Source organism: Plasmodium brasilianum, chromosome 12, assembly GCF_023973825.1.
Source record: "Plasmodium brasilianum strain Bolivian I chromosome 12, whole genome shotgun sequence".
Lineage (NCBI taxonomy): Eukaryota > Apicomplexa > Aconoidasida > Haemosporida > Plasmodiidae > Plasmodium > Plasmodium brasilianum.
Window position 1 is genome coordinate 856,331 of NC_090125.1, and position 18,758 is coordinate 875,088.

Genomic DNA, 18,758 nt, shown 5'->3' on the forward strand with positions numbered 1-18,758 from the left:
ATAATACGTATTTATGTAAGTGTTTATGTACGTATGTATATATTATTATGTATACAGTAGGTCCCATATTTACGTAATTCCCGAAAAAAAATATAATGAGAATGATGAAAGGAAAAACAGTTGATCCTGACGTTTGAGTTATATAAGTATTATATATTTTTTTGTGTATTTATGTATGTATATTATAATACCAATATTATGTTTTTATATTATTTTTAGTACCTTAAATTTTACAGCTCCACATTTTATTTTTTTTTCCATACCATAAATATCAATTTAAATAAAAAAAAAAAATAAATAAAATAATAGAAAAATAAAAGCAAAATAAAAGTAATATAACTGTAATATACTTGTAAGAATAGGCAAAATAAAATATATGCATGTTCATTAAAAAAAATCGAGGAATTATCTCTCTGCATATAATAATATAAAATATATTATGGAGTTTATGTCATATAATGAAAGCTCAAACGAAATAGTACAAGATGAAAATCAAGAAGAAGGAATGAACGTATCTGATGAAAGTCTCTGTGGTAAGGGAGCAGAACATTGGGAGGATGTAAAATATGAAATCGCTGATGATGTTTTTGATGGTGATGCTAATGATTATAGTAATGATTATTGTAATTATGGTGGTGGTGATAATAATGTTCAGAGGAGTGATCCTATTTTAGAGGAGGCGGAAGAAGAAGAGGAAGAAGAGGAAGAGGAGGAAGAGGAGGAAGAGGAGGAAGAAGAGGAAGAGGAGGAAGAAGAAGAAGAAGAAGATGATGATGAGGAAGATGACGATGATGACGACGATGATGATGACGATGATGATGATTATGATGATGATGAATATGATGAAGACGATTTTAACGAAGCCACGGTAAAATATATATATCATAAGAAATATAAAGAAGAACAAAAAAAAAAAAAAAAAAAAAAAAAAAAAAAAAAAAAAAAGCTAAAAAGACGAAACAGTTAATAGTAATAACGGGATGATAGTCACGTTTGACAACAAATCCTGTTATTGTGTTGATGGAGCTACGAGAAATATCTTTATTTTCCTGCATATGTTCGTGAAATTATCGAAACATAAGGTGCTATAATGGCAGCATATAGAATTCTCCCACGAACGAGCATCTTTCTAATATTAAATTTAGTTGAATTCATACTCCACTGTACTTTTGTGTTTGTATGACATTTGCTTATATGTGCATGTATGTATGTATAAACATATTATCTGTTTATACGTGTATTTGTAAGTGTGCATGCCCATGTGTGCATAGACCGGAGGGCTACCTTTTTAACAGTAAAACTATGTATTACGCGAACGTGGCGCACATTTTATTTTCAATTTTACATGCACTGTTTAGGTTTCTTGGATTGAGTGGTTTTGCCAGTTAAAACAAAATATTTTTTTAATTGAAGTAGATGAGGATTTTATAAGGGACGAATTTAATTTAATTGGGTTACAAAATAAAGTACCTCATTTTAAAAAGTTATTGAAAATAATTCTGGACGAAGATGATGATGATGACGATGATGACGATGAAGAAGATGATTATGATGAAGATGATGATGAAATAAATAGAGGATCAGAAGAGATTTATAAAAATAAAGACATATATGAACAAAATGCTGCTTGTTTATATGGACTGATACATAGTCGTTTTATTTTAACTTCAAAAGGTTTAGCATTGATGAGAGAAAAATATAAATCAGGAATATATGGTACATGTCCAAGTATATATTGTGATAATGCAAAATTATTACCAACTGCAATTTCAGAAGTACCGAAATTTCTAAGTCCACTTTTATACTGTCCTAGATGTTGTGAAACATATTATCCTCATAAAAATTCATTAATTAACCAATTAGATGGTTCCTATTTTGGTACCAGTTTTGCTTCATTTTTTGCGCTGTCCTTTAACATTCAATCAGATAAAAAAAAAATCTACTACACTCCTCAGATATGTGGTTTTACTATAAACAGAGATATAAGAGAAACATTATATATGGACATGAACAAAGATAATAGCGAATCGTCAGAGGAATACTCTTAGAATTTTTTTTTTTTTATCTTCCATATTGCACATGGAAATAAGCAGTTGCATTATAATTGGTCTGCACAAGTGATAGTGATGAACTGAAACAAAAAATGTGTAAGATAAATGTGTAAGATAAATGTGTAAGGTAAATGCGTAAGATAAATGTGTAAGGTAAATGCGTAAGATAAATGCGTAAGATAAATGTGTAAGGTAAATGCGTAAGATAAATGTTTAAAAAAGATATGAACAAAATTTCAACAAATATGAATAAATGTGCATGTATTTAAGAACAAGCAGATATGTAGCAGCTTTACTTATTAGCATTATATCATAACGGTAACAATATTTTGATGTTGTAATTTTGTGTATTTTGTTATATTTTTACCGTTATAGTTGGGGAAAAAAAGAAAAAAAAATATAAATAAAAAATTTTCATGAATTAGAAAAAGAGCCAAAATAATTAAAAACGAAAAATTAATTAAAATTTAAGTGTACTGGTATGTATATATAAATAAATAAATAATATATATATATATATATATATATATATATATATATATGTACATACATGCATACATAGTTCATATAAAATCGTACATTTGTTTCTTTACTGTTTCTTAACATTTTATTCTTTGCAACTTCATATTATTATATATTAGGAACATGGGTTATTTTTATTATTAATTTTTTTTTTTTTTAAATATTAGTAAAATTGTTTATTTTATAATAATATGTACATGCGTAGTTATGTTAACCATTTGCGCAAAAATAATTTTTTCCTCCTTTTAAAATGCATCCTTGTATTAATCTAACTTTTTAATCAAGTGGATTTATATAATGTGCATGAACATGTGTATGGACGTGTGCGTGTACAAGTGCTCATTTAAATGTGTGTATATATGGTTACCTGTTCATACGTATATATCTCTCTCTCCCTTTATATATGTAAATGGGTGTGTATTTATGTATTATGTACACATGCAATTATGTATAATGATAAAATTTTATTTTTTGTTATTCACAGGACCCCCTTTTTTTTATTTACAATAAGTAAAATTTAAAAAAGAAAATGAAAAAAAATATGCATAATATTAAAAAGGTCTAAGATGTATATAATATAAATATTTAACTTCGTCCATTTTTTGTTCTCACCACAATGCTTTTAAGCTAAAAGAGGAAAAACAGTGCGTACAAATATATACACATTTATTTTTGTTCGTAGAAATATACTCACGTTTATATATGTACATACATGAATGCATATACGTATATGTACGTCCGCACACATACTTGCCAAGTTAAGTACTTCGAATAATTTCCACATAATGAATGAAAAGTCCCAACGGCAAACATCAAATAACTAAGAGCTTTTCAAAAAAAAAAAAAATTTTACCTAATATATATATATACATTACTAATCGGGTAATCCTTCTAACCAGTGGTAAAACTATTCATTTCAGAGAAGCGATTTCATTTTTTAAACGTTCTTGTAATTTTTTTATTCTAACTGTTAAGGTATGATCAGGACCGAAAACATTTTCAGCATATGAATATGATCTGATAAGGCACGTTATTGCTGAGTTTATATCATTTAAACCTATGTATGAAAAAGATAGGTTATAATAACACAAAGCCATTTGTTCATACTTATTTAGCTCAACGGACGAAGATATTAATATTCTTATGGACTCCTCAAAATATTCTACTGATGTAGTATATTCCTTTTTGTATTGATACAAAGAACCAAGATTGTTAAGAGTATCAATAATTAAATAATTTTTATCCTGAACAATTAGTTTTTTATTAGCTAAAGATTGTAGTAAAAACCTTTCTGATTTTTCTAAATTACCTAAATCTTTATATACAACCCCTAAATAGGTCTGAATATTGGCACACATAATACTGAGCTCTCCATGTATTTTTTTATATATTTCATAACTTTTTAAATAATGATTTTCTGAATCATTCAATAATAAATTTTTGTGCTCTAATATGGCTAGCTCTAAATAATGTTTAGCTATATCTTCTGAACAATATGAACAAGTCAGGAGTTTTAATTTTAAACTTTCTTTAATTAAACCAATAAATTTTTCTGTGTCCTCATTTTTTAACTCAAAACCAGAATTTATATACGTATCTTTCGGTCCATTATAATATATGTTTTTATTTCCAGTAAAATTACGACGTATTAAAATAAATATTTGTTTAGAAAGTTTCCTAATATTTCTTAGTCTATGCATTTTATTTTACCTACATAAACTTTATAGGCTTGTAAAAAAAGAAAAAAAAAAAAAAAAAAAGAACAATATTCACTCATAAGTATACATTTTGTGAGAACATGCCCCATTATCAAGCTTCAAAAAAATGGTTGTTTTGACCTGCATATCTTTTCACATTTCACTAAGATAATAGGAATGTATGCCCCCAATGGTGTATTCTTGGCAGCACGTGGTTAAATGAGATTATGCATATATATATATATATATATATACACGTGTATGCGAGTCTTCCGACATAACTATCGTGCTAAGGTTAGTACCGCACTTTATGCTAGTACTTTAAAAAAAGGAAAATACATAAATTGCAATATTCTATTTTACCCTTTTTTTTTTTTCTTTTTTTTTTTTTTTTAAATTAAACAATTTTGGTATTATGACTCCTTGTTAACAGAACATATGCTATTCATGTTATTTTTAATTGTAATATTTTATAGTTCTATAAAATTGAACAACGCGAACTTATTTTTATGTTTACCAACTAATAAAGCATTAGCAAGAGGATAAAAGAAAACTTGTCCCTTCACTCTTATAACGTACTATGTGCATGATGATGTTCTTCTGTTTGCACGTATTATTTCTCGCTCATGGGTTCTGCTTTCATATGTATATTCGTATGTATAATATATAATTTTTTTTTTTTTTTTTTTTTTTGCTCTTGCCTTTCCATTTTCTGCTACTTGTGGCGTTAGAAAAGGTTTTTACATTTATTTTCGTTCATTTTGTAGTAAGCTGTTTTTTTTTTTTTTTTTTTTGTTTATTTGATAATTAAAAAAATAGAAAATTCCTCTTGATGATATAGATAGGAAAAAAGCAATTCAGGTGTAACATACATAGGATAATTTAGCCAAAAGCGCGCACATGCATGTATATGTATATGTACATATATTATGGTGAAGATATGGATTTGTTGAAATATCATCATTTTAATGTAATAATGCATGAATTATGCTTTATATAGTTTATATAGAAAAAGAGGAGATGGAAAGTATGACAAATGTCCACATAGTTTCTCTACATAAGGTATTCGCTGGTTACACAAAAATGGCATAGCCGAGAATGCATATATGTATGTATGCATATGTTGATACATTTACGTAGATAGATGGATAGATAGGTGGATAGACATATATAAACGTATATACACATATCCACTCATATGTACATATATGTGAACATGTATACTATTTTTCGCAGGCGTGCAGTAAAAATGAAGTTTCTTGGACCATTCCACAGGAGATTGACATCACAAATCAACAGCTGTGGACATATACCGAACGAATTTTTGGTTAAGCTGTACTTATACAACGTTTCGATGATAAATATTGATGTGTACTATAATTTGATAAGCTCACTTAATAGTAGTAGCGAAAAATGTAATGACAACACACATATTTTGAACAATCCATATTTTAAGGATGGTAATTTAGTTTTATATAAATATATTCAAATTTTAAACAAACAGAATGAAAAAAAGAAATTAGTAAAATTATTAAAATTATTGATATTATTATATTCAAGAAATTTAAGGGAATACAATGATAAGAATAATTATTTTTATAATTCATCTGTAGATGTTCATAATTTTGTGTTGCAAAAATTTTTTCATTTCCAATCGAATGCTTATTTAACAAAAAAAGAGAATAAAAAAAATGAAAAAGGAGTAAGCATAATAAACAAATACAGTTTGTACACGGATTTCTTTTTATACTCATTGGATTTTTATTTGTATCACTTGTCCAACAATTATAATATCCTTAATATAGAGCAATTAAATGTTCTTGCCAACATATATGCTAACATAAACATATCAACCGTTTGTAGTAGTCCACCTTATTTAGAATGCAATGAAAAATATTACGGAATAAATAATTCCCTATCTCTGTCTAAAGGAATAGAAGGAAATGGAAACCATCGTAATGTTAACGACATTAAGTTTGCTTATGAAACCTTCGAACACACTAGTTTAAAGATCAGTGGTGGAACGGAACATAACAACAAGTTACTCACTTTTGAAAATAACGTAAACAATAAAATATGCTTACTATACATATATATATCTAAATGCTTAATTGATCAAATATATGCACACATAATGAATAAAAGGTATAAGTATGAAAAAAAGGTAAGTCTCAAAACATTGATCTCAAATAATGTCAACACTTGTGAGAACATATTAAAACGTCTGTTAAAAAAAAGTACATACGAACAATTCAAGGAATATACTATTTTAAAAAAAAAGTATGACTATAAATTGTTAAGTTTAAATGTTTTAAAAAATTATTTTAATAGTATTAAATACTTAAATATTATAAATATAAAAAAATATTTTTATATCTTGTCTTATTTATATTTCAGTACCTTTTTATTTACCAGATCCATTTACTATTCATCTCTTTTTTTCTATTTGTTACAAAAATATAATTTACAATATACTTATATTTTTAATATACTATTAATAAAGTTTAACTTGTTCTTCTTGAATTACAAAATAATGAATGACTATAATGGTCAGATAATTTTTGACTCCATTAGCAAATATATTGATACGCTTTTAATCTTTCAAATAAAACAAAATGAAAGGGGAAATAGGAAAAACTCAGCCCTAACCTCGAGCAATAATGATGAAGAGAGAAAAAAATGTATGGCTAACTTTCCATCCTCTCACGATTTTTATATTAATATTTACAAAAAGGAGTATTCAAAAAATGAAATTATACACAAAATTTTATATAACGAAGTTTATGACTGCCATAAAGTGTACATGCCCTTTTTGACATATTTTGAACATAGCCTTTTTAATTTATTCAAATACTTATATTACAAAATTCCTTGGTTTGAAAGAAACAAAAATAAGACAGAAATGAACACAAATAGTGTAGAAAAAACTTCACACAAATTTAAATGTTTTATTAACAAAAAATATAATAACAAATATTACCTGACCATGTCAGAAAATTTTTTATCGAATATTATACTCTTATCCATTTATGTTCAGAATTGTTTGCCATTACTGTTTTCCGTCATGCAGAAGGCTGAAATGTTGTCTACAAAAAGAACAAGAAGTACGAAAATAAATATAAGTGCAAAAAGATGGGCAAGAAAAAACGAAGATATTAATTTATACAAGCGGATTAGTTTAATACCAGTTGATAGGGAAAACAGCAATCCTGTAAAAAGGAGGAAAAATAGAAGTATATTTACCCAGTTATTTTATGCCCGATATGTGTGCAATAATTTTATATACAAAAAATACATAAATGAAAAGGAAAATAATATAGTAAACCCTTTTGTAATTTTACTATTTACTATATATAATATATTTAGAGAAAAAATTGTAAATATGCACAATGTTTATGAAGATATCAATATTTGCAATAAATATAAAAAAAAAAATATAGAAGAATCAAAAATGTATTATAACATAAAAAGAAATAAAAATAACAAAATTCAAACGAGTCTTACACATTATTACATAAGTAGTAATTTAAAAAAAATAAATGATACTAATTTATACAATGAAAAAAATATTTTAACTTTTTATTGTGACATACATTTTAACAACAATATAATTGAAGTGGATGGACCAAAACATTTTTTAATGTACTATGATTATTATGTACAAAACTTTTCAGAAAATTATTTTACCAATTTTATTCTTAAAAATAAATATATATTTGATAACAATTACCTTTTCCCCTTCTTTTTTAATAACATAAGTGCTTTAAAATTGAAGGGCAATCAGAATAATAAATATTATTTATATAATGACAAAAGCATAAAAAAAAACTTTTTTTTGTACATATATGGCTATTTCATAAAACATATAAATTATAGTGAATGGGATATCACAAGTTACAAGTATTTGTATGATGTGCTGTTTAAAAAAAAGAGTGAGTTGCATGTTAATTCGTATATCAACTAGGCTTATCCTCTTTTTTTTGACGTGATTAAAGTTTGAGCACGTGTACATTCGTATATGTGCGCACATATATGTATATATATGCATATACATATACATATACATATATAATCTATATATGTATGCACCAATTGTACCACACCTCTATCTTTGTGCAATTTGATGTGTCCTATTTATTTAGTGTCTTTGTACTCACATATAACTATACGAGCTTCTCTTTTTTTTTTTTTTTTTTTTTTTTTTTTTTTTTTACGTTACAGTTTCACAATTTTTTAAACTGTTATCATTTTTGTGATTTTTTCAATTTGTTGTATCACTTCTAATTTGAATGCAAATATTTAAACTATGTTTCTGTGTTGTGGTCAAAAAAAGAAAAAAAAAAAAAAAAAACGGATGAAAAGAAATGAGAAGAAATGAGGAGAAATGAGGAGAAAGGACTACTGCTTCATTCTATATTTCTTAAAAGCATATTTACTTTCAAATCTTAAATAATGTATTGAGGTAACTTAAAAAATTCACGAATGTGAATAACACACACACACACACACATATACATACCCACACCATCATGAACGTGCGAAATTTACTTGAACGAAAAATGGGGAGATTGCATTCAAAAGATAAAAAATATGCAAACACAAAAAAAAAAAAAAAAAAATACTTACATATATTGAACGATCTGTTCATATTTCATGTAAAGTTGTATGTCACTTATTTGGTAAAGCGGCAAATACATATATGCATAAACACATACACACATACATACGTATATACATATATATATATATATATATGTAACAAGATGAGCTGGAATGTGGGCACTTACTAGCCCTGTTATGATAATACACATTGGTACATTTGTTTACACTTCTTTATCATTTTATGGTTTTGCTGTGTATTCTACGCAGAAATTATAATTTTTTTTTTTTTTTTTTTTATATTACATTTTTTTGTATACCCCTGGTTAATTTTAGTGTATTTGTAAAGTTATGCGAAAATAAATTCACATATATCATTCTCTTTTTTACTTAATACTTTGTGATCTACTTTGGGGGTATATTCTAATGCCTGTGCATGACATTATCTAGGACTTTTATCATTCAATCGCTTTGCCGTTCTATCGTTCTACCGCTTCATCGTTTAATCATTTCCATTTTTTTTTCTGAACAACGTCTGTTCCAGTAGTGGTAGCATAATACCTCTCAAGCTTCAACTTGTAGAAATTTTTAAATTTTTACCCAACTCATCTGCGGAATGATAAATCCACCTGTTCAAATAAATACGATCCGTGTTATATTATCCTACTGCATGTTTCCTTCATTTGGGGTTGTGCTACTTTATAACAAAGGCACTTCTGTAAAAGCACCTCTTTTCTATGATATTACAAATAAGAATGAGGTTTTTGTAGCTCTCTCTTTCCGCTTCTCCCTCCTTTTTGGTTTATCCCCTAACCCTGCTTGAGCAAGGATCTCAGGACATACTTCAATATGCCACCGTTATTAAAATATTTGACTTCAATTTCTGTGTCAATCCTGCAAAGAACATCGAATGTGACTACATTACCCTTTTGGTTCATTTGAACTTTTATATGTTGTTGTGGTTTTAAATTTCCGTCATTGAGTAAAATAGTAAACGTTTCTGTACCGTCTATATTGTAATGTGCTGCATTTTCATTATTTAAAAATTGTAAGGGTAGAACACTCATACCTATTAGATTACTCCTATGAATTCTTTCAAACGATTCTGCTAAAATAGCTTTTACTCCTAACAAATATGATCCTTTGGCTGCCCAGTCTCTAGAACTACCACATCCATATTCCTTTCCAGCTATTATTATAACATCCTTCTGTTCTTGCTTATATTTCATAGCTGCTTCATATATAGACATTAACTGATTTGAAGGTATATGTATAGTGTTCGGCCCTTTATCAGGGCATAGTTTATTTATTAATCTAATATTTGCAAATGTACCTCTTATCATAACTTGATCATTTCCTCTTCTAGCTCCATATGTATTCAATTCTTCATCTTTTACATTTTTTGATTTTAAAAATTTATAAGCTTCTGACGATTTATGTATCATACCAGCTGGTGATATATGATCTGTAGTTATACTATCCCCTAATAATAATAAAATATGAGCATCTTTAATATCTTCAATTTCTTCAAGTTCTAATTTCATATTATTAAAAAAAGGGGGTTTGTGTATATATGTAGAATTTATATCCCATTCGTATAATTTGTCTTTCTTAATTTTTATCTCATTCCAATATTTGTTTACATACTTTATATTTTTATATATATCCGTATACATATGTGCTTTTAAATACTTTTCTTCATAGGCATTTATTTCTTCCTTTCTTGGTATTAACTCCAATGCATTAATAGCTTTCCCATTACAATTAAATGTATAATTTGTTATATCAATATTTACATTGCCTATAAGACTAAATAATACTACTAATGATGGAGAAGCTAAATAATTTGCCTTAATCAAAGGATGAATCCTTCCTTCAAAATTTCTATTTCCTGATAAAACAGATGAACAAATTAAATCATTTTCATTAATAACACTCTCTACTTCTTTGTCTAAATTACCACTATTACCTATACATGTCATACATCCATAACCAACATTGTAAAAACCTAACTGTTCTAAATATGTTAATAACCCACCAGCTTCTAAATATTTCTGAACTGCTTTAGATCCAGGAGATAAGGAGCTTTTTATATATGGTAACGATTTTATACCTAATTCTACTGCTTTTTTTGCCAATAATCCTGCAGCTATCATAGAGGATGAGTTACTTGTATTAGTACACGATGTGATAGCAGCTAGGACTACACTACCATGTGTTAATTTGTATGTTTGCTTATCCTTATATTGAAATAATATTTCTTTATTACGTTCTTCCTTAGGGATATTATATCCTTTGAAACCAATTGGTGATTCCAAGCATAAAGTAAAATCTTTATGTAAATTTGATAATAATACATTATCATGTGGTCTTTTAGGACCTGATAAGGATAAATTTAATTTAGATAAATCTAATGTATGCACTTCAGTATATTCAATATGCTCCGAATAATTATTAAACAGCGAGTTGACAACTAAGTACTCACGTATTAGATTCACTTTTTCTTTATCTCTACCAGTTTGTATAAGATATTCTAATGTTATATCATCTACACCGAAAAACCCAACAGTAGCTCCATATTCTGGTGCCATATTTGCAATAGTTGCTCTATCAGCTAATTTTAGACTTTTTAAACTAGGCCCAAAAAATTCTACATATTTATTTACCACTCCTACTTCTTTTCTTAAAAAGGATGTTATATATAAAACAATATCTGTACTTAGTAAATAATCTGACAAATTACCTACTACATTTATACCTACCACTTCTGGTAATATCATAGATATAGGTAAACCTAACATGGTTGCTTCTGCTTCTATACCTCCAACACCCCATCCTAGTATACCTAAACCATTTATCATAGTAGTATGAGAATCGGTACCCACCAAACTATCAGGATATAATAAACCATTATTGTTAAATACAGAATGAGCCAAATATTCTAAATTTATCTGGTGTACTATTCCTGATCCTGGTGGTAATATTAACATATTTTCAAATGAATTCATTCCCCATTTTAGAAATTTAAATCTTTCTATGTTTCTTTCAAATTCTTTCTTTTCATTTAATTCTAAAGCATCTGGACTTCTACTATGATCTACTTGAACAGAATGATCTATTACTAAATCTACTGGTATTTGTGGATTTATTTTATCTGCATTTCCACCCAATAATTCTGCAGTATCTCTCATTGTAGCTAAATCAACTAAACATGGTACTCCTGTAAGATCTTGTAACAGTACTCGTGCAGGCATAAATGGAATTTCTTTTTTCTGTTTGCAATTATTTTCCCATTCTAATATGGTATGTACATTTTGTTCAGTTACCTTTAAATTATCACAATTTCGTATAGCCGATTCTAGTAATATCCGGATGGAATATGGTAGTCTCTTTATTCTACTATCATTTAATTCGTTTAAATCGTAATAACTGTAAATATTGTTTTTACTTAATTTCTTGCGTACACTTTCGAATGGGTTTGTTTTGCTGTAGTACCTTCGCACACAGCTCGTTAGGTTCAAGCTTCTGTAGTGCTTCATGTTCACCCTGGCGAACTGCTGCACAGAGGGGAATATAGAAGTGTATGCTGGTGATACGATTAATTTTTTAATCTATTTTATTTTTTTGTACCTTTTAGCTTTTATTTTACACATCTGTGTTTTCTTCTTTATTTCGCATTTGTATCTTTTATTTTGCACTTGTATCTTATTCTCTTTATTTTTTACTTTTCATTATACAATTTTTTTTTTTTTTTTTTTTTTCCCTCTCTTTTGCACCCTTACTTTATGGTAACCCTTCCGACAGGCTAATGTATCTGTTTGTGCAACGTTTACTCCGTGGAGTACTTCCTTATGCCCTATTCGCTATGTAAATACATGAACACTTATACATACATATACATATATATATGTGTATATAGCAAATGCATATGTGTAAATAAATATGTGTACAGGCGTATGAATTCCCCTTTCTTTAAGGCCTTAAGTTGTTATTATCTTTTCTTTTTCCCTTTTTTTTTTTTTTTTTTTTTAAAAGTTCTTGGTCATTCCCTAGTCCAATTTTGTCATCGTTTTTATTTTCGGAGGTTGTACATATATTTTCATACTGACTTATGTTTTTTTAAAATTTTAAAAAAATTTTTAAAAGTGGGTATTTATGTAAAAATGTAAATAATTATAAGAAAAAAAAAAAAAAAAAATTTATTAAGCTACAAGAAAAAACATAAATGGTAAAGAAATATTAAACAGATATTTACAGAAAATGCTATAAAATAATGTAAAAATACGAATTATACTTTTTTATTTTTTGTAATAAATTGTGCGCCCTTTTGTTTCTCTTTTTTTTAATTTTACATTTTTTCATTCTTTCAGCAAATTCAGAAACCTTCCTTTCATCGTCGCAAGTTGACCTGCTCCGCTTTTTTTTTGTTATTTTGAATGAGCTAATAAATAGGCATTAAAAAGGAAAGAAGTGAATACATACACGCGTGCATATGTACACATGTACATGTGTACATCATGTATGCATGTATTATGTATGTACGTATGTGTATACATATATTTACATAGCGAAACGTGCCTAGGTAGTAGTCTGTACACACATCTCTCGTTTAAAGCATGTTTTACCCATTTTACTGTAAATTCATTAATACATTAAAAAAAAAAAAAAAAAAAAAAAAGAAAATTCAACTGCATTTCCAAAGGGATCTGACTTTTACAAATATAAAATTAAAAAGAGTATTATTTAGATATATGCTATTATTTTTGAGAGTAAAAAGATAGCATGAGGAGAATTCACTTATAATGCATGTTATTCCAACACTATATTTACCACAATGAGGCAGGGAAAATATTTTCTTTTTTATTTCTTAAGGAATGTTCATTTATATTTGTACGCATATAACAACATCGGTATATACCTAACAAAAGTTTACCCATTTTTACAATTACCCTTCTTAAAAGTACCATCCAACAAAAGAAAAAAAAAAAAAAAAAGTTAACCATTTTGTTAACCTTTAAACATATTTTAAAACATTCATCCATTTATAAAAATGCAAAATAGTTCCCTTTCTCATTATGAGTTGGCTTTTTTTTTTTTTTTTTTCTAGCTATTATTACTTTTGTTATTAGTTTCAATTAATTTGTTGTGCAGTAATATTAAAGAGGCACACATAAACACATTCTACCTCGACTGCATGTTCATATAAACATGTGTACACGCAAACATAAGTACGTATACACACACATAAACATTCAGAATAGAACAGAATGTTACACTACTGGTCAACGTCCTGCTTGCTGTTTTTTTAAAAAATATTGCCATATTTTGGTTCATAAAAAGAAGGATTAATCTCTATGTACCTTTTATAAACTACATGCCTGTATGAACGGTTTAGTCTAAAGTACACAAATCGCTCTGCTAATATTCGACATTTTTTTAAATTCAATAAACTAATACACATGATCTTGCTCTTATTGTATTAAAAGGAAAAAAAATTTTAAAAAGCATCCGATATATGTATATATATATATATATATATATAAATAAATAAACTAACGTTACAAATAAAAAGAACGAAGTTGTTTTCCTTCAAAAAATTTTAAACATTAGCATATTTTATATGTATTATATGGCACTAATAAAAAGGCTGCTACAACTATATTCAACTTCAGTTCATACGCATCAAAATTGTTACTATAAAATGTTAGTTAAAAATATAATTCATTTATTTAATTTTCTTTCTCTTTCCGTTTTTAACTAGAAATGAGCATATTTTGAGGTTGCTATTTAAACAGTGGTAAAAATTTTATGTAATTTTTGAAAATATATACTGCGTAAATACATAGAGCCTAATATATTTTGTGCTTTGTTAAGATGTGTTTATAAAAAATTAGAAGAGTACCTTCTATATATACATGTATATACATACACAATATATATATACATGCGTAATGCATATATACATACGTAATACATATGCACATACATAATACATATATATATACATATATACATACGTAATGCATATATATATACGTAATACATATACACATACATAATACATATATATAACAAAATAATTAGCATATTTGACGAATGTGTTAGCTGTGCCTTTAACATTTTTCTGTCAATTTTTTTTTATTTCTTTATTTTTGCAAAAATAGCAATACTGCCAATTTTAAAGCAAAAGAAAATGATCATCCACCATACTTCGTTTGATGCTATACTTCGTAATAAATTGTGAGTGAACGAAAAAAAAAAAAAATATAGCAAAGATGTTATTTAAGGGGGTGTAGCACATTTATTCTGAAGCTTTTTATATTATATTTTAATTAGGCATTTTTCACGTGTAATAATAATTTATTGTATATTTCTCAAAAATTTGTTATACTTTAATATATATTTTTCGCATTTTTAACAAAACTAAAAAACTACTATTAACATACAATAAAATAAAACTTACAAATTTGTACTACTTTTTTTGCCTTTTTTTTTTATTTTTTGAAATTTCGTCGTAGGGGTAAAATATTCACCTACATATTATTATCGGAAATACCATGGCAGCCAACAACTTATTAATAAAATAAAAAAAATAATAAGTTCGCATATGTATATATAACATATATGAATACATATGTTTATGCATATTAATCATATATTTCTTGGGCGTTACTTGAAATATTGTATTTTCCCATAATATTGAGTTTAATAAATAAAAGAAAAATCATATATATATATATATATATATATATATATATTATGTATACATTCTGTAAATAATTATTAAACATGTTGATAAATGAAGGTTAAAAAAATGTTCAGCTTAGGGAGAAAATAATTAAGCAAAACAAAATATTCAACAAGGGGCAGAAACGCCAAGCAAAAATTGCCATTTTGAATAGTGCGTAAAGGCATATATATGTACATGTACTTAGGTATATTTAAAATATATGTATATGTATATAGTTATATGCATATATATATGCGCAACACAAACTTCCAATTTTTTTTTTTTTGCTATATATTTTTGGTGTACTGTACTATAGGAAAAAATTACGACAAAAGGTCAAACTTGCAGCAGAGCAAATATTTATCCATCGTATTTATAATGTATATATATGTGCAATATATGTGATATATGCACGTACTGTATGTATATAGAATATACATATATAATATATATATTACATATTGAAAGTTTAGAGCGTATGGTTATATACATGTGCATAATTTATTTATATGTACAAAAATATCTTCCTATTTTTATAAAGGAGCTGTTTTCATATTCTTTTGAATAGATAGAATAAACGAAAATTTATTAAAATGAAAAGGGATTTTAAAGAATTGAATTAAAAAATGAATTAAGAAAAAAAGAAAAGTTTTAATTTAATAATTCATCAAGTTGTATATACTTGCAAAGTAATATTTCATTTCATTTTCACTTTATATGATAAGCTCGTTTAAGGAGCTTTTCCAAAATTTAAGAAAAAAAAAAAAAAAAAAAGGTAAATATTTAACCTTAATTTAAAACAGTTAAAAAGGTTAAAAGCTAAACGTTAAAAGAAAAAAAAAAAAGAAAAAGAAAAAAAAAGGGATGAAATTTATGATATGTAGCAAAAGTACCGTTTGCTATATTAATTTATGTGCCATATTTTTTTGGCGCAAAATTTATGTGTATATATTTTTCGTTTTGTCATTATTGGCTATGCTTTTCTCGTAATTTCATTATATCAGCCGCTTTACAATTTCGTTATATTAGCTGCTTTACCATTTCGTTATATTAGCTGCTTTACCATTTCGTTATATTAGCTGCTTTACCATTTCGTTATATTAGCTGCTTTACCATTGCGTTATATGAGCCGCTTTACCATTGCGTTATATGAGCCGCTTTACAATTTTGCAGTCGCTTTCCTTATAGCACTTTTCATTTTACTTTTTATTTTAATCTCTTATTTATAGAGTTCGCTTTTACCCGTCCACTCATAGAAGATGAAATTGAATATTTCTAACCCACTGAACAATGTTCAGAAGAGCATAGAAATTGATGATGAAAAGAAATTATTACCATTTATGGAAAAGAGAATAGGGAATGTAGTACCAGGAGATTCAATAGGAGAAGAATTTTTAGGATATATTTTTCGAATTACTGGAGGTAATGATAAGCAAGGTTTTCCAATGATGCAAGGAGTGTTGACAAATAATAGGGTAAGATTATTATTTAAAAAAGGAATGAAATGTTATAGACCTAGAAAAAAAGGAGAAAAAAAAAGAAAATCTGTTAGAGGATGTATAGTAGGTCAGGATTTATCTGCTTTAAATTTAACTCTAGTAAAAAAAGGAACAAATGAAATACCAGGTTTAACTGATAAAGCAGTAGGTAAAAAATTAGGTCCAAAAAGAGCAAGTAAAATTAGAAAATTGTTTAACTTAGATAAGTCCGATGATGTGAAAAAATATGTTATTGGTAGAGCTATTTCTAAAAATGGAAAAACTAGATTTATTAAACCCAAAATTCAAAGACTAGTTACTGAGAAAAGATTACTTAGGAAAAAAACTCTCTTAGCAGCTAAAGAAAGAAGAAGAGAAGAAAAAAAGAAAACTATTAGGGAGTATAAGAGAGTATTAAAAAATTATAGAAATCAACTCCTTTTAAAAGGAGAAGATGAGACAGGTAAAAAAAAAAAAGTAAAAAAATCTATTTCCAAAGATAATTTAAAAAAAAAAGATAGCAAAGGAAAAGGGGGGGAAAATAAAGCCAAAAATGACAAGATAAACAAAGATAAAACAAAAACAGATGGTGCTAAAAAGGATGATGGTAAAAAAAAATCTCCCTCTACAACAAATAAGGAAAAATCCAACAAACAAACCAAATCAGACAATAAAGCTGTAAAAGCTGAAAAAAGTACTCTAGCAAAAAATCAGAAAAATCAGAAAGAGGAAGGTAATAAAGCAGGAAAGAAAAAGAAAAATTAAAAAGTGAACAGAAATATTAATAGATAGCGTATTTTATTAATTGTATAACAGGCATGTTGTTACGCGTGCACGGGGCATTGGTATTCACCCACCCATAAAACGTCGTGTACACACGAGGATAAAAATAAAGAACGAAAAGGAATAATAAATATAGGAATTATAAGAAAATTCTCAAGGGGAACTATCTAGCGTGCAGTTTTGTTACATTGAACGAAAAAATGCGAATTCTTGAACACTCGATTTGTGTTTTTTTAAAATTGCTCCAAATTATTGGAAAAAATTAAAAAAAAAAAAAAAAATAGGAAAATATATACATGTACATATATGCATACACACACACACGTATGTATACATATATATATGCAATAACTTATGTTGTTACATATGAACATTCCTTTATCATATGCGATAATATATACTTTATTTTAGCATCTTTAATAGTTACCATATTCTGCAATAATATATGTACGTGTGCATTTTTTTAAACTCCCATTTTCTCGTAACTCGGCAAGTTAAAAAATATTGTACCCATATTTGTATATATATACGTACACGTGTGTGTACGCGAACGCATATATATACATACATGTATGGGTGTATGTATCCATGTACCCTTACAATATATATTCCTTTCTATTTCGTAAGACGAATAAAAAGGGAAGATAAATGCCTATTATTTTTTTATTGACGCTTACAGCTGTATTTGATGGTGGTATACATAAATGTTCTTGCAATGACAAAATGCTTTCCCCAAGAAACGAAACAAAAAGGAAGGTTTATCACGTTAAACCCCTTTTACATTTCAGATGTATGTATATATATATATATATATATATATTATCACATGAAGCTTACTTGTAGCTGAAAAGGGATATAAACATAAACAAACATATATAATTAAAAGAATGAATAAATG

At 26.9% G+C, this 18,758-nt stretch overlaps 5 protein-coding genes across 5 annotated transcripts; 3 read left to right on the forward strand and 2 right to left on the reverse strand.

Moving 5' to 3' along the window:
- Positions 1–439: 439 nt before the first annotated feature.
- Positions 440–2,048, forward strand: MKS88_004163 (casein kinase II beta chain; the record flags this gene model as incomplete). The annotated part of the gene is made up of 2 exons (XM_067217316.1): positions 440–868; positions 1,359–2,048. The coding sequence occupies 2 exons, from the start codon at positions 440–442 to the stop codon at positions 2,046–2,048; spliced, it is 1,119 nt and encodes a 372-aa protein (XP_067071757.1).
- A 1,436-nt stretch (positions 2,049–3,484) lies between these two features.
- Positions 3,485–4,273, reverse strand: MKS88_004164 (tetratricopeptide repeat protein; the record flags this gene model as incomplete). The annotated part of the gene is made up of 1 exon (XM_067217317.1): positions 3,485–4,273. The coding sequence occupies one exon, from the start codon at positions 4,271–4,273 to the stop codon at positions 3,485–3,487; it is 789 nt and encodes a 262-aa protein (XP_067071758.1).
- Positions 4,274–5,519: 1,246 nt separating this feature from the next.
- MKS88_004165 (uncharacterized protein) lies at positions 5,520–8,234 on the forward strand (the record flags this gene model as incomplete). The annotated part of the gene is made up of 1 exon (XM_067217319.1): positions 5,520–8,234. The coding sequence occupies one exon, from the start codon at positions 5,520–5,522 to the stop codon at positions 8,232–8,234; it is 2,715 nt and encodes a 904-aa protein (XP_067071759.1).
- A 1,444-nt stretch (positions 8,235–9,678) lies between these two features.
- MKS88_004166 (iron regulatory protein) lies at positions 9,679–12,408 on the reverse strand (the record flags this gene model as incomplete). The annotated part of the gene is made up of 1 exon (XM_067217320.1): positions 9,679–12,408. The coding sequence occupies one exon, from the start codon at positions 12,406–12,408 to the stop codon at positions 9,679–9,681; it is 2,730 nt and encodes a 909-aa protein (XP_067071760.1).
- A 4,450-nt stretch (positions 12,409–16,858) lies between these two features.
- Positions 16,859–17,842, forward strand: MKS88_004167 (40S ribosomal protein S6; the record flags this gene model as incomplete). The annotated part of the gene is made up of 1 exon (XM_067217321.1): positions 16,859–17,842. One exon carries the CDS (start codon positions 16,859–16,861, stop codon positions 17,840–17,842), a length of 984 nt encoding a protein of 327 aa, XP_067071761.1.
- Positions 17,843–18,758: the final 916 nt, after the last annotated feature.